The sequence below is a fragment of the Tetrao urogallus genome (assembly GCF_951394365.1).
Source record: "Tetrao urogallus genome assembly, chromosome: 16".
Taxonomy (NCBI): Eukaryota; Metazoa; Chordata; class Aves; order Galliformes; family Phasianidae; genus Tetrao; species Tetrao urogallus.
In genome coordinates, this window is record NC_136829.1 from 13705203 (window position 1) to 13721745 (window position 16543).

The window sequence follows — 16543 nt, forward strand, 5'->3', positions numbered from 1 at the left end:
GATCCGACTGCTGCTCCGAGCAGAAACCAACTCAGGTTGGGTTCACTCACCTTCCTGAGCTTTGAAAACTTTGAGCTTAAAAATCCTGTTTGCTTTAAAGAAGCATTTAAAAAAAAATCAACTGAGATTTGATTATGGCAGCACAGTGCTCTCAGGCACTGTTTGTTTGCTGTTTTGTGAAATGGTTGTGATAAAAAGTCCATGGCTCTATTAAGAGGGGCTGGGCTGAGGAGGGGCAGAGGGAATTTTTCCTGCCTTTCAGGCTTCCAGTACAGTGAAATCCTTGGCGTAAATCCAAAAGAAGTAAAAGTGCAAGTTGAGGACACAGCTGCCAAGGCTCTGTTCGTGTCAATGCCTGGATCGCACTGCTTTCTCTCTCAAATTAGTACTTTTAATTCCGTTTGCAATGCGAATCCAACAAGAATTTCACCAGATCCTATTGTATAAGTACACAGAAACTCCCTTTCTGGTTTTGTACAGGCATTTGTGACTTGTCTGTGCCAGGTGAGCAACTGGGGTTTGGCTCAGGAGTGGCCAGAAAACAGCATAAGAAAGGTCTTTGTTCACCACTGGCTGCTAGTCCCAGGGCTGGGGATAGGATGACCTGTGTGATGGCATGGTGAGACTGCACATGTGGGAATATTTTGAGGTCATTATTTGAAGACTCTTCAAGCAGCCAAAACATAAGCTGAAAATTCCAATGCTTTTTTTTTCTTTTTCCTTTTTGAGAAGCAGGTAGGACTTTCTAGCTAAGCACACAGATGCAGATTGCACATAGGAGAGAAATGTTCACTGCTTTCTCAATTTGTTGGTTACCGGAATGAAAACTTCCGTGGTGGTGCAAAACAGCACTGTGGGGTGCAATGCTTCTCTGAAAAGGTTACCTGATGGCTTCCCAGTTTCAGCATTTGCAAAAGCAGCATTGAATGCATTAAAGAAAATAAAAATAAATAGCCTTTCCTAAGGACTCTGCATGTACAATTTTAGTTAAGGGAATCAGACAGGCGTGTTGTAAAGTCTGACCTGTACAGGTGATCCTCATCATTCTCCATGTGCCAGAAACGTTGCTTTTATTTGTGGCAGGAACCTTCATTCTCAGTTAATGGATGGCACGGCCATCACTACTGATGAATACTTTGCACGGCCTGTTAGAGGCAGATGCCTTTTCTGCTGCCTTTCCATCCACTCTTTGCCCTGTTCCCTTTCAGGGATTTGTGCTCGCCGTTACCGTCATCCGAGAGGCTGCGGAGGAGATCAGGTGTTACATGCGCGACAAGGAGGTGAACTCACAGATCTACAGCAAGCTCACGGGGAGAGGTGAGTGCTGGGTGGGCTGTGTGGGGCTGTGCTGGGAGCTGCACGGCCCAGGCACTGCTTGGCTGCCTGCAGGGGCTGCCCTGGGGCTCACCGTGCAGCCTGCAGCTGCTTCCATTGGGTTCCATGCAGCTGATGGAAGCTGCATATTCTCAATGTTCTCAATTCTGGCATGGGCCAAACCTTTTCTCCAGGTTACTGTTCCTTCTTGGTAGATTTGAGTAAGCAAAGGAAATGAAATCGGATGTGAATCACCTTGGGGTTCAGAGGTGGCTTTTCCTGGGAGGGAAACATGTTTTCCTTTCTGCAGAGAGAAGCGGTGCAGGAATGAGAGGAGGGAGGCAAACACTGCAAGCACACAGTAGGATGAAGCGGGCTGTAACAGATGCGTGCTCTTTGTGTTGCTGCTGTTCTCCTCATTTTCTCCTGTCCTTCCTGCCTGCACTTCTTGCTTGGTCACAGTGTGGGTGAGAGAAGCAGATATACAAACAATTCCTATAAACTTGCAGTTCATATTCCTTGATGGCAACAACAACCGTGTGCCAAGGGAAGTGAGGAGGATCCACAGTGTCAGATTATTTGCACAAGCATTTTACCAAGAAATCAAACTTCAGTCTGTGAAACTGTCAGAAAACTGTCCTTTCTGCAAAAGGAGATTCAACGTGTGAGGGTGGAGGTGGGCCGTGTGGCCGTGCCCAGGTCTGAGAACCCTTCCAGCATGCCTACTGCAAACCAGAGTTCAGTGCAAGCACTCTGTCCTGATGGAGCTTGGATGTGCACATGTTACGTTTCAGGTGAATTGCTTGACATACTGACACACTCCATCCCTTGTTGAAATGCAATACTGGTTGAGTTTCATAGTTCTTCTGTGACATGCATCATGCAGGCTTTTTACCACACCTTCTGTATGTTTCTGTAAGCAGTGACAGATGCAGTTCCTCAGTATTGATAATATCTTCTCTTATTTTTGTTTGCATCTTCTTTAGCCCCTTCTTCCAGCAGTGAGGAATGCAGAGCCCTCACTTCCATGAGCGCAGCTCTGGTGCTGCTGGCTGCCTCTGCCTCTTGTTTACGACTCTGTCACACATAACAAAGGCATTTAAATTCTCATTTGAAACATTGAATGCTGCCTTGCTATAGTGGCTGCTAATACTGTGACAGCGTTGGTGACGCCATGGCTTTGTTTTTAAGAAGGGAATTAGCTGAATTTAAGCAACTTTTTTATTTTCAAGTGTCTTTGCTATAAAAGTTTACAGCCCTGAAATAAGATGCAGTGCACGAGGTGTGTTAGAAGTGCACAGCTTCCAACGATTGCACTTCTACACTTTTAAAAAGCTTGCTTTTTAAAAAGTGATTGCTTAGGGCTGTGTATGTTTCACATGCTGGGAATTATGAGACATCTCCAAACTGGGGAATCTGAGTTTCTGAATATTAAATCCTGTTTTAATAACATGTTCTTACTACAACACTTAAAATGCTTGGCAACCAACAAAAGCCTCACCCGAGAGGGGTATACTACATCTATTTAAAAATATAAAAGAGTTGCCTTCTGGATTCTATTCAGTGATCTATAAGGGGCCTGACCTCTCCTTCAGTTCTTTTCATATTGCTATTACGTTTCCCATGAATGATTTCCCTTCCCCCAATCCTTTAACTTCTCTAATTTTGTGAAAGAACCCAAGGAGGATCGGCAGCTGGGCAGTGGTTGGAAATCCTAAGCCACTTTGTTTGTTATTAGCACACGGTTGGTGTAGAATCAGCAATGAAACCCTCGAGCAGCGTAGGTGAGAGCAGGAAAAGCACAGAAAATTGTGATTATCAAGTTGGTGGGGGAGCAAAGCTGTTTTCTGTCTCGTGCGAAGTTCAGCGTCTGTCAGTAGTCGAGCCTTTCAGAGGACGTGAACATCCACTTTTGAAAAGGCCACCACAGCTGAGAGGCATTTCTGACCGCAGCAGCAGTGTGTGATGCCAGCATGGCTGGGGGTCGATGGTGGCTTTCTGAGTGCATGTGTCTGTGAGCAGCAGGAAAAGGTGGCTAACTTTCCAGCTGGAGCTTCTTTAGGTCAGAGGTAAAAGCAGCAAATGGCAAAGTTGGAGTTAAGTTGAGAACAGCTGAGCGTAACCGTTAATTTTCAGTGCGGCTGGGAAACTCCGGGTAGGACTTGTTTTGTTCTTGTTTCGCAGCACAGTTTGTGCTTCGGGATACTGGCACAGCCCTGCAGTGCAGAGGGGCGCTGCTCAAAAGCCCTCTGGATTGTTGCTGGCTGTTTGAATGCTGACAATAGTTCCACCGCTAAAGCCAGTGCTTAGGAGGGGGAGATTAGGTGAGGCATGATGCTGAGCACTGCTGCTCTTGGAGATTGGCAATAATGGATCTAATGGCTCTGTAGCTTTCTCCGAGCTATTTTTATTTCCCCCGAGTAATTGCACTAAGCTGCCATTAAGGTGACTGGAGAATAGTTTTCCCATCTTCAGCCTTACTCCCCCACAGCAACATCAAGGCTGAGAGTACATTCTCTGGTGTAAATGAAGTCAGGGTGACTGAAGCACAGATGTGCATAAACATACTGAAGAATCAATCAACAAAACTGCTCGTGTGCTGTTCTGAGTGAGGGTGCAGTGAGCACAGATATGAGGGCTCCAGTCCCCGTGCAGCCCAGCCCTGCTCCTGTGTGCAGAGTTTGTCGGGTGCTGGGGTTGCTCACCTTTGTAAGCCTTGCCAAGCTGCTTTCTTTGTAGAGGAAAGATGAGAATCCTCTCTGGATCACGTTTTATTTTGAATATGGTTGCTGAATTGCAGTGTCTGTAGTGTTCTCAGAGGGCGGTGTGACGCAGGGCAGGCAGGTATTTTCTGTGTTGTTTTAACATCATAAGACAAATCGCTCTGAACCTTTTTTCTCCTCCACCATTACGATCCGTTTACGTTCCAAAATGATGAACCAGTGGCTTGTAGCTTTTTTTTTTTTTAAATAGAAAGCTCTTTCTTTAAAAGACAGTTGTTTGGATTGTAATAAAAAATAATCAAATTTCAATCCCCTATTCATAAACCTACAAACCCCCTTGTGTTCAGAAGGCTGTGTGCTGACTTTCTGCATGATAGAAAGCTTAGAACCGTGCTCACAAATTCTTGGTTTGTTTTTCTTCTCTCTCTCTCTCTTGCCCTCCCTGGGTAACACTGCATAACAGAGAGAGACTCCACAGAAAGGAATGGGAGGAGACCTCCTACCGAGGGGTGCTCCTAAAGATACAGATCATTGGCATTTACCAGCCATACAAAAACAATATTTTCCCAACCCCTCTGAGCCCAGCTCTGCAGTTTATACAGCATAGAAGCCACAGAAGCCCAAAGTTGGGTGCAGTGCATCCGAACCGCCTTTCACTTCTTGGCATGCATTCAACTTGTTTCAATAAACTGCTCTGTAATCTTCAATGCCAGATGAACTATTTTGAACTCTGCCTTAGCTGTGCACATCTATGGTGAGATCTTAAGTGCTCATGTGACAGGAAAAAGGCATTTCTCCTGGCTGAATACTTTAAATAATCTGCTTTGTGGTATATCCTCGCACTGCAAATTTGGTGATGATTCCAAAGGCCATAGATAAAGTTGCAGCAAAGTGCTTGCATTATAAGATCTCCTTTCTGGCTTTTATCAAAACCAAACAATTCAGAATGAAACAAGAATCACATTTTTTTTCCTTACCAGAAGAGATCAGAACTAGCTGCTTTTCTGTGATTGTGCTAACAGACCTGGGTGTTCCTAGAAAGCCCTTCTGAGTGCCTTTATAAAAGCAGCTATTTCTTATTACAGGCATACTTCAATAACAAAGCAATACTGGGAAATGAAGCTGTTGTGTTATTAGCTAGTTTCTCAAATGTGTGAGAAAGCATCTAACGTGTAGGAGCTCGTTTCCCCGCAGAAGGAGAGAGGTATTGCAGAATTCCCAAGATCAAAATAAAACCGATTCGAGTAAGTTGCTTTATGGGAGTCCTGAGTCAAAGGAAACATCTGGTCCTGCGCCTTCGTGGTGGGACATATGGTGCAGACTGCAGGGATGTCATCCACGAGAGGCCGGGGCTATGCTGGGAAGCAGAATTGGCTCTGCTACCTAAAAAGGGCATCTCGCATATGTATACAGGAGTTGTGAAAGCATGCAGTGCTTACAGAGCTCCTTTTGCTTTAAAACAGCTGATGTCGGGAGGGTTATTGAGCCAGGCAAATCTGTTCCAGTTGCTTTTTAGAAAACATTTTGGAGCAGGTATTGCTGTTTTCAGAGTAGTGATGCAAAAAGCCCTTTAATGCACGTAATGATATGAAACAAATGTGTTGTAGCTTTGCCAGAGCATTCTTTTTTCTTGCAGCACAACTTTATTTCATTAAGGAAAAGTGATACAAAACCAAACTTCCATCCCCGAGCCCTGCAGGAAGCATTTCTATACTGCCAACCACCAACAGCATCCGTGCTATCTTTAGGAGGGAGTCCCCTGTAGGGTCAAAGCAGGGCACCTCTCCTCCCGTGGGCTGTTCTGCACAGGGGTTGCTGTGCTGTGCTGTGCTGTGTGGGATTCCAACCTTCTTTGCACAGAGGAATATTCCAAAGCACTTTTTGTTGTTCCATGAATAACCGTCCTAAAAGGGGAGGAAGAGATGTTATCTGTCAGACCCTTTTAGTGTCAGAGCACCTAGCTTTGGATGGCCGTGCAGAAGGCTGCCAAGGATGCTTTTTTGCATCCTCTTGGAGCACAGCTTTTCTTTTCAAGCCTCTGCGTAATGGACTCTTAATCCCTGGTGCTTTTCCTGCCTGGCAGGGATGTTTTTAGCCCAGCATTCATTTTGTTTACCTTTTTTTAAAACAAACAAACAACCCAAAATATAAATCTCCCCCGTGGCAAAACCCAGAATCTGCCGAAGACCTATGAGATATTTGTGAAATGGGCCATGACTGCTTATAATTTGTAGGAATAATTACAGCATGCAAGGAAGTCTGCATTTATTAGCAGCAGTGATGAAGCATGTTGTTAAGCACACAGTGTGTCACCAAAGCAGCAGGCTGCCAGGAGCCCAGAAAGGCTTTCATTGTTAATTTGGAGCAGAAACACTGAAGCATATCCTGAGAAGGATGCTAATGAAGGGACTGCCAGTAGTAAAATCCCAGTGACCTTTGTGCTTTGTGCTAATTTCTGCTCCCCCTCCCCTCCCCCTTCTCCTTCACCCCTGCACAGCTATCTGGCCAGTTAGCCCTGAATGTGGAGGTACAGGAGGAGTGCTGTCTGTGCCAGGGCGAGCTGCCACGTGCCTTCCCCACTTCTACCCAAATCACAGCACCTTACAGAGGCTTTTGTTGAAATAAAACTGACACAGAGAGGCAAGGTTCAATTTAATGGATTTTTAAATCGCTAGTTAGTTTGAGAAGGCAGATCAGGAGCTGGCTAGCGATCTGAAATTACTAGCCAGTTGTTAAATTAACCCTCTGTTTGGAGCAACTGCAAAGAAAGGAGTACACACATGTGTTCTGTAGCGCCTGCTCTCTGCAGGGGTGGTTTGGGCTTTGTCCCTGCGGAGGTGAAGGAGAGGAAGCTGAGGTGACCAGAGACAGCGCTGTGCTGCAGGATGGAGCGAGCCTGCTTTTGAACGTGTGCCCGTTTTAGTTGTGGCTTTCAGGTCCCAGCTTGGGGAGCTGAGCTTTGGCTTTTCAGCCACCTGGGGAAGCAGCAGGTGGATCAGTGTTGCAGTTTTCCTGGTTTTGCACCATTGCCTGGCACGTGCTGAAAGTGTTTTCCCGAGTGTAATGGCTGCGGTGTCAGAGCTGTCACTGGGGTGATGGGCAGCAGCCCTGCCCTGCTGCACGGGGCTGTGACACTGCTGTCTTCCCTCTGCAGGGACTGTGAAGGTGAAGAGCTCTAACATACAAGTAGGAGACCTCATCATTGTTGAAAAGGTGAGCCTTTATGTGCGTCTTCTTTGTAAAGTGCTTTTCTTGGAAACTGAGGTATTTGATTTATGATAGGCTTACAGTATTGAGTGTTGGATAACACAGTATTTAATTACTTTCCAGGGTCTCCCTTTTCCCCCCTGGCCCTGGAAATAGCATCACTGCCTTTACAAACCAGATCTCAGAATAAGAGCCTATAAGCAATGTTTTCTGATCTCCCCGTAGCAAGACAAAAAGGCTCCCTGACCCTATCTTTGACTGCTGCACACAGGTTAAATGTCTGATACAAATACAGCATACAACACCAAAATGTGTTTGGTATAACCAACACAAAGGTGGAGGGACAGATCCATTTGTGGGCATTGGGATGTACATTTTCCCCCTTTTTTTCCTCCAGTTATTTTCTTCACACTTTCTCCATGCAAGCAGCTGTGTCCTCTAAAACTGTTAGTCTGAAAATATTCAATAAAAAATATATATATATACCCAAACCCTGGTACCTGTAGGCCCCAGGTGCGTGCCTTCCTCCAGCACAGAGCTTCCTTGAAAGGAAACTGGCATTGGTTTAACATTTCTTCTGACCTCCAGAATTATCACTAGCTCTTTTGTAAAGCTAGACGTTGGCCAGTCTGGTCAGTGGGAGCTGGCTCCGGTTGTTATTCTGCACTCGGGATTCTGCAGGGAAGTGAGATTAGGATTCCAAGCAAAATGAATACCAAGCTTCGGTTTGACAAAGAAATGCTCTTTCTCCTCCGTAGCCTTTGCTCGTGGCCGGGGCTGTGAAGGAGCTGTGCACGCGTGTGGGGTGTGTGCACAATAATGGCCTTTCTTCTTGTAACAGAACCAGCGGGTCCCTGCTGACATGATCTTCCTGAGGACGTCGGAGAAGAATGGTAAACATCTGGAACCAATTGTCAAAATAGCCATTAACCTTTCACTGGTTGTTTAGAGAAAATTATCTTTTGAAAACGTGAAAGAAATAGATAATAGTAAAATTTTGAAGAAATGGGGAATTCAAAGGCTTCCAGGGACCACCAGTTCTCAGGATGTTACACTCTGGCTTTGTTTGCTAGTCCAAGAACATAGGTAGTTGAATCCAGGGTGAATGAGGTCACAGAATGCCATGCGTTGTAAATGTAAATCATTTTACGTGCTGGTCAGGTTTGTTTTGTTAAGTGTGGAATAAGGAAACGCTTGATCTGCAGGTTTACAGAGCATGATGACTAATTTCAAATGTCTTAAAGATACAGAGCAGAATCTCACTGTACTTTGAACTGGTGGGAGGAAACAAATGTGTGGTGCAGGAGTATAATTCATCTATTCTTACCGTATTAACAAGTGTTACTTTAAATCAGATACTGTTTCCAAAGAAAGAAAGATGTCCTAGAAACAAAACCATTCTGTAAGCTGTAGGTGTACCTACGTGAGGGCACTCATGGCTGTGGATGCTCCCCAGGGTCTTGCTTCCTTCGCACCGACCAGCTGGATGGTGAGACAGACTGGAAACTGCGGCTGCCGGTTACCTGCACCCAGAGACTGCCGACCGCCTCTGTAAGCTGCCTGCTAAACTCACTTGGGGGGAGAGGTTTCGGTCAGCCAGCTGCAAATGTTCCTCTGCTTCAGTTAATGGCTTTGAGAAACAAGTGAACACTGTTTTGCACAGGACCGGGTGCGCAGTGCAGGTTCAGTCTGGCAACAAAGAGAAGATTTGGGGCAGGGTGAGGCTGGGTGTCTGTGGCTGTCAGGCAGAGCTGCACAGCTAGGCTGTGGTGACCCTGCAGCAGGACATGGCTCATGGGGGAATGCTGCTCTCTGCTCCAGAGACCACTGCAGTAACTCAGCGCAGGACAGGTATTGTTGCAGGACAGGTGCCTTGCTGCTGGTACACCTGAAATGCTCCCTTTCCTCCTGGATTGCAGTATACTCAGAGACACAACTCATGCATTTTCATGAAACGGCTCTGGAAGTTCATGGCTCACCTTTGTGAAAGGAGGAGTGACCAGTAGTGCTTCCCTGTATGATCTGAAACAAGCGTTCAGCCTCCACTACATGTGCTGTTTCCCAGCTAAACTGCTCTTTAGCTAAAGTAGGTTCCTCTGGCTGAGTGCTCTCTAGCTAAAGTAGTTTGTCTTCAAAAATTAAAAAAAAAAAGAAAAGGAAAGAAAGAAATCTGGGTACCCGTTTTATTGATGTTGTCTGTATAGTTGCAGGAAGATTATTTTATACCAAAGCTTTGAAGCAAAACATTCAATCTGTGAAGTGAATAGTTCACCTGGAGTCAGCATTGGAAACACTGCTCAGAAGTGACATATCTCCTTGTCACCATGGAACTGCTCCCAGTGCCACTGGCATCTCAAGCTAACTGTTGAGAGTTAGGATGTTCCTTGGTTACCTTGGAAGATCCAGACCTTCTTTGCTAGGAAGCGATGTGTTTGTTAGGCTCTCTTGAATTTTTTTCAGGCTGCATTTGTTTTTATGGGGCACTAACAACCAAGTAACTCCCAGGAGTCTCTTTGGTTTCAGTCCAATGAATACGAGCAGGTAAATGCCTTCAATATGCTGGTATAATGGTTATATTTTCTGTTAGGTAGTTGGGCTCAAGAAAATAGTATGATTTAAATGACTTGAAGTGTTTTGTTAGAACCGTTTGTATATTCTTAAAACGTGCTTGTCTAAATGCCCCAAACACATCTGTGTTTAGGACCTGCTGCAAATCCGGTCGTACGTATATGCAGAAGAGCCCAACATTGATATACACAATTTTGTGGGGACCTTCACAAGGGTAAGTCATCTTACATCTGCTCGAAATAATGAATGTACTGTCTTCTGTGCCAACCTGCTGAACACCAGCAGGATGCCAGACTTCTTTCAGGAGAAATGTGAGGTCATGCTCTTCCTCGTGCCTTTTCTCTCGCTCTCTTTTCTTATTTTTTTTCCCCTCCGTAAAATACATGAAATAAATCTGAAACAAAAATGTTATTTTCGAAGCTTTGACTTGGCAACAGTGTCATGGGCTGTTTGTGACGGGGGACCTTCCACTGCTGGCATTAGGTCTGAACGTTTGGACTGAGGTTGGTAGTTATGTATGCATGGTGCTCGGAAGGAAATCAGCACCGCTGCAGTCTCTGTAGGGTTAAAACCCTTTGCCTGTGAAAAAGCAGGGGTTCCTGGTGAGCTTCCCACTAATCCCTTTCTCTTTTTTAATGCATAGAGGTTTTCAGGAGGAAGTCTGTCTTTATACATTTTCGTCCAACTCTACTTTCTGTACTGAAATCAAGTGATGCTTTTCAACCTAGGCAGAGATCTCACTGGGTTAATGAAAATCCTCCATCTGTCCTAGAAGCCCTCTGCTGACAGAGCATCACTCTCCAAGCACCCCTGTGTAACTCCAACAGCCTGTTGCCTTTTAAATTACTGACACGGTGTCTTATTTTCCCCCCATTGTAGGAGGACAGCGACCCTTCTGTGAATGAAAGCTTAAGCATAGAAAACACCCTGTGGGCCAGCACAGTGATTGCATCAGGTAAGGTGGAGGCACGTGTAAATTATTTTTAAGGGAATATGTTAACAATTTTTAAAGGTCTTTTTCTGATAGAATAATAATATCTGTCAGTTGGAGAAATTAGCAGTGGGAGTGAGGTTTCCCACTTGTCCTAACACCTCTGGGGAGCCGGACTGGCGGCTAATTGCCTCTTGGACATTCCTAGATGAGAAAGAACTGGAGTGGCCTTTGGGCACTTCTCTAGCATGTAGGACCAGAATAGCACTTAATTGCTCTTCGCATTGACATCCTAATCTGTAACAGAAATGGTGTCAAATAGATTCTGGTAACAGAAGCTAAGATGAAAGATTTCCAGGTAACTGCTTCCACTGAGTTCATCTTACCTAATTTTAAAGAAGGAAAAAAATACGATCTTTGACACATTTTAGTGCATGTGTACGATAAGCTTGAAGGCCTGAAATTAATCAGTGCCCTCCTGCAGAGGCTTGTCAAAGTAAAAGCCTTGCTCCTCTCCTGCCTAGCATGCCTGTCAGGACTACAGGACAGCACTCACTGCAGGAGAGTGAAGTTCTGTAAGCAGTGCTGGAGTTGTAGCTGCAGAGAGGAGGGGCTTTGCAGTGCAGTACCACAGTGTGCCTGGGATTGGTGATAATGGGAAGGAACGTGAACTCTGAGAGATTTTTGTGAAGTACTGGAGAGATTTTCATTTTCCCTTTTAAAAGCAGAACATATGAATAGATTTTATTCCTTTATGTTTCCATCTATCCCTGCTCAGGATCTTCTTTGACACATATTACAGTATTGTTGCAGCAATGTGACCAAAGGGTGCTAAAAACCTGGTCATCTGCATACAGTTGGGCCAAGTAAATAGTATTTATAGATCAGTAATTACTATGCAGAAGGTTTCTGCCTTCCTGCTTTCTGCTTGCAAACACCTTGCCTGGGGCCGGGCGGCTTCCAACACCCACAGGCTGTGTAATGCACTGCTTCAGTCCATCCTGCTTTGGGGCAAAGCCCACCCTCCTTCCTGAGTAAGAGCAAAGCTATTTGTACAGATACCTTTGGGAGTTCAGCTAGAAAGAATACCATTTGCAGGTATTTTTGCCATTCCAGCTGGTGAGTACAACAGTCTGTCTTGGATAGCCATAAAACAATCAGAAATGTTTTTCTGTTCTGTTTACACGCACCAGCTTGTCTTCAAGTTGTTTTCCAGACCTGGTAGATTTTATCCCTCAGTTTGACTGACTCGACTGATAGAACATCCATTTTTGTTTCTCCTATGGCAGTAATAAATAGCATGTTGCAGTTTGCTTCTGCAAAAAGAAAACGTGAATGTCGTTTTTCCTCTTCTGTAAGCTAACACTGTGAAGTCGTGGTGCTGCCATTGCTGGGGCAGCAGCCCTTGCCTGTAGGATGGAGCAGAGCTATGTGACTTTCTCCATCTGCTGCTATGGTCGGAGGGTCCGACTCTGACTGTTCGCAGCTGATTTGGAGTAGCTGTGCCATCTGCTGATTTAATGGTGGTGATCTTACCCCTCCTGCCATCTGGCTACAGTGATGTGTTTTACTTTTAAATTTTTTTATTATTATCTCCAAAGGAATGTTTCTCAGCATTTTTAGTAACTGCCTCTTTTGAGTTAATCTTATTTAGAAATAATACACTTTCAATTTAACGCGATTGTTAAAATTTTGGTCATTAGTGGCAGCAGCAGAATAGTGGTGCATAAAATGGCAATGTATCAGCAACAGCACTCTTCTTTTTTTTTCCCTCAGTGGTGTTTTTATCCATTTTTATAGACCTGTAAAATTTTCTTGTAGCAACCAGCGTTGGCAATAGCAGCTTTTAAACTCGTGACTGCAGCTACTTTTTGCAAAGTCTTTATGAGAAAGCTGTAGAAAACCAGGGATTTATAACACAGTTTGGTACAATATTTCTGCAAAAAGGGAGAAAAATGCTTCTCTCAGATCTCTAGAAACTGCAGGACATAGCATTAAAATACATGGGCTCCCAGCAGCTCCATCTGTTGCAGTAAGGTGGGAGTTGGTATGATTCACCTTTCAGGAGGAACAGCAATTAAAGAAATACTCAGCTAAGGCACAGATTTTAAAATAAGTTAATTCTGTCTTTAAAGCATTTGGAATTTGTTGGTTTTACTCTGACTGTGGCAAAATTCACCAAGAAGGAGCAATCATATCCCAGAGCACCCATTTCGTGTTGAAGTAAGGCACGTTTAGCACCCCTAAGTGGGATTTGGGGTGGTGGGAACAAACAATCCCTCCTCCTCCTCTGTTTTTATTTATTTATAGTCATAGTGACAAATAACTTCAAAAGGGATGGGGGTCAGGAAGAGACAAGCCAGCAAAGCACGCGGCTTCTCTCTGCATGCTCTCAGCTGGAGCAGCTTATGATGCTGTGAGTCCAGCCATAAGGGCAGTGTGGTTGGAGACTTGCTGACTCCTAGTAGGCTGTCTTCTGTTCAGCATCTGTGTTTGTATGGATTCTACATTTCAGATAACTCACCTTTCTAGTCCTTGTTACCATTGCTTTAGGAGCTAACCTGCTAAAAGTCTTTTCAAAACTGAAGGCTATGGATCTGGCGAGCATCTTTCAGAGAAGGCAAGCAGAGGTTGTACTTCTTAGGCTGAGGCATATTCTGCTTTGTTTAGGTACTGTTGTGGGAGTTGTCCTCTACACTGGAAGGGAACTGCGCAGTGTGATGAACACTTCAAACCCAAGAAGTAAGGTAGGGCAAGAAAGCAGTATTGTAATAACTAAACTTGGCAGTAATTTATCACTGAACAAAGATAAGTCCATCCAAAGACAGACTTTAGGGACAACATCAGATGAACAGGGATTTATATCGTTCAGCCTCCTGTTTAAGACAGCTACCATATCAGAGCCTGTTGCCATCTTTATTTTCTTTGAGCCTGTTGTACATGTACCTGCTTGCTTTTTTAACACTGCTGGTGCTTCATAACTAATGCTGATGACTTACATGGTTATAATTAAACAGTCCCAGGTAGAATGGGAAAGCTTATTTTGCTGTGTTCTGTCTTCTGCATTCTCTGTGTTGCTGTAGCAAAGCTGAGGCAGGGAGTGGGGGTGTTTATACAGTCTGCAGCTTTTGACAGCATGAGTCTTTTCTCACCTCTTCATGCATTTCTCAGCTTCCAAAGAATGGAAATCCTATTTAGTAGGGACTCCTATTCAGTAATCTAGTGTTTTAGTATTTAGTAATCTAGTATTCATTTAGTATTTAGTAACAATAATTGCAACAATATTGTTCATAAATTCAAATATGTTTGTAGCGTTTTAAATGAAAAATAAACATTGACTGGTGAGGAATGGCTCTTTGAATACAGGGGCTCGTTCCTTTTGTGAATATTAAATTGAGCTGACAGCTCCAATGGTGTGATGGAAATGTCTTGATTTTATTTCTTTAGATTGGTCTCTTTGATTTAGAAGTGAACTGTCTCACCAAGATCCTGTTTGGGGCCCTGGTGGTGGTCTCACTTGTCATGGTGGCCCTTCAGCATTTTGCTGGCCGTTGGTATCTTCAGATCATAAGATTCCTCCTCCTGTTCTCAAACATCATTCCAATTAGGTGAGTCAACTCCTAATTCTTCCCAGCGAGATACTGCTTCCTTTGCATCTTCCTCCCTGCTTCTAATGTGAACAGACACGTAAAGTCTTATGTATTCCTTGTTTGACAACTGAACAAATTTAGAAACAGAAATAGAAATTCTATGTATAGAATATAAATAGAATTGCTGTTTGAATATAGGAGTTGCTTTGTTGTTCCTGCTGAGTTTAAGTGTTTTCATCTGCCCACTGTCTGAGCACTCTGATGTAGGCTGCAGGTCAGTGATTTAAGTCCCTGCCTCTGTGTTTGGACTGCCTGGTTACTCTGATAAGAACAGAGGAAAACGCAGAGGAGAGATATTTATACAACATAGGACCCAAATGCCTTTAAAGGGACTGAAATTTTCATATTTAATTGCACCATATCAATAAGCAGATTGTTATTCTCAGTGTAGGCCTGGGATTCATTTCGGTTCCATTTCTAACCTGCTGTCCCCTTATCAATCACAGTGTCCTTACTTGTCTACGTTCATCATCCTCACAGATTCATCTGCTCTTCTCCACGTAATTCTGCCATATATCTTTTTGAATTACATTAACAGTGCAGCAGTGTGCAGTTCTCCCCATCTGCTGCCCAACCACTCATTTTGAACATACTTCTCTTTGGCTGCTCAAATGCAGTAGAGAAGCCCTGTGCTTTCATTACACTGTGGCAATGCATAGCGATTTTTTCCCAGAGTTTTACTTCAGATGCACTTTTTCTCCCTTTGCTCCTCCATAGTTTACGTGTGAATCTGGACATGGGAAAAATTGTCTACAGCTGGGTGATCCGCAGAGATTCCAAAATCCCTGGGACCGTGGTTCGTTCCAGCACTATTCCTGAGCAGCTGGGGAGGATATCCTACTTGCTTACAGATAAAACAGGTATCTGTGTAGAAAATACAGCTTTGAGTCATGGCACGTTGTTGTTGTTTGGCTTCTGAAGAATGCTATTAAACCCAAGGTTGAAGGTAAATGCAAAAAGCACTTTTAGAGTTAGGTTTTACAGCTGGATGAAGGTAGCCTAGGTGTATGGGCAGAAACATGCCGTCAGTCTGACTGCTGCCTTCCTCACTGCTTACAGTTGGGCTGATTCAGAGGACCAAGCTGTAATCAAAAGCTTTGTCCCACATAAAATCCTGGTCCTGTTCCAGTTGTTCCCAGAAGTTGTTTTTGGTTGCAGCAGGACCAGAGCTATGCCTGCACCTTATCTTGGCATTGACTTTTGGGTGAATAATCTCATTCTTACCTACTGGTACAGGAATGTGCACCACAACTTCCCAGGGGAATTTGCCCTGAGATTTCTGATATTGTCACCTTTAGCCTCAGCCTGTGCTGAGAGCCTGGTGCAGTGGTCAATCCAAGTTCTGGACCAGTTTCTCTTGTATTTGGGATACAGCAAGGACAAGATCATGCCTTGCAGAATAGCAATGTTGGTCCACGTTCCATGTTGATGCTGCTTCTGTTACAGGAACGCTTACACAGAATGAGATGGTCTTCAAGCGACTTCATCTGGGCACAGTGGCGTACGGCCTTGACTCCATGGACGAAGTGCAGAGCCACATATTCAGTATATACACACAGGTAGAATTAAATTGGATTGCTTAACTCTTTATTCACATCAGCTTTCCAGGTTACCAGACCAATGATGAATTAATCTGACAGGGATCTGCCTCTTGTATGTCAGTTTTTGGAAAAATCAAAAGGTGATTAGATACCTAATACATAAATATTAACCTGATTGCATTTTACATTCACTCATAGCTTGTTTCTCATCCACTAGTCTTCAGATTCCAAGTGCCATAGTACTTGCATGAGCCTGCAAGTGCCTGTGCTGTGTCCTGAGTTCAGGCTGTAAAATAGGGTACTTTTATTTAGTTATTCACCACTTACAGAAACCACAGCATTTGCTTCACTGGGAAATTAACACCAGGTAACGTTTACTGGGTTAAGTTGCTGTTTGAAATGCTGTGTACTGGGGAATTAATATAGGAAGAGGAGCCATCAGTACTGAGTAAGCAGTAACAGAGAACTGTACTTAAAGAAATTAAAAAAAAAACAACAACCAAAACACAAAAAAACCCCAGGCTCCAGATTTATGTTCTGTCAATTCATACTCAATCTCCAGAGGAAACTTGACTATCAGTTAATTATTTGCCAACATTTTCAATACTT

At 44.0% G+C, this 16543-nt stretch overlaps 1 protein-coding gene across 1 annotated transcript in view; it reads left to right on the forward strand.

The window, feature by feature from the left end:
* The window catches only part of ATP9A (ATPase phospholipid transporting 9A (putative)), a gene marked incomplete at both ends in the record, with an annotated part of 48323 nt that overhangs the window by 8177 nt on the left and 23603 nt on the right, over positions 1–16543 (forward strand). The window contains 10 exons of the mRNA XM_079543175.1: positions 1209–1317; positions 7192–7250; positions 8086–8137; positions 8701–8795; positions 9946–10026; positions 10692–10767; positions 13414–13490; positions 14191–14351; positions 15111–15253; positions 15840–15952. Coding sequence (XP_079399301.1) covers positions 1209–1317; positions 7192–7250; positions 8086–8137; positions 8701–8795; positions 9946–10026; positions 10692–10767; positions 13414–13490; positions 14191–14351; positions 15111–15253; positions 15840–15952 — 966 coding nt within the window. The remainder of the gene's footprint in view (positions 1–1208; positions 1318–7191; positions 7251–8085; positions 8138–8700; positions 8796–9945; positions 10027–10691; positions 10768–13413; positions 13491–14190; positions 14352–15110; positions 15254–15839; positions 15953–16543) is intronic.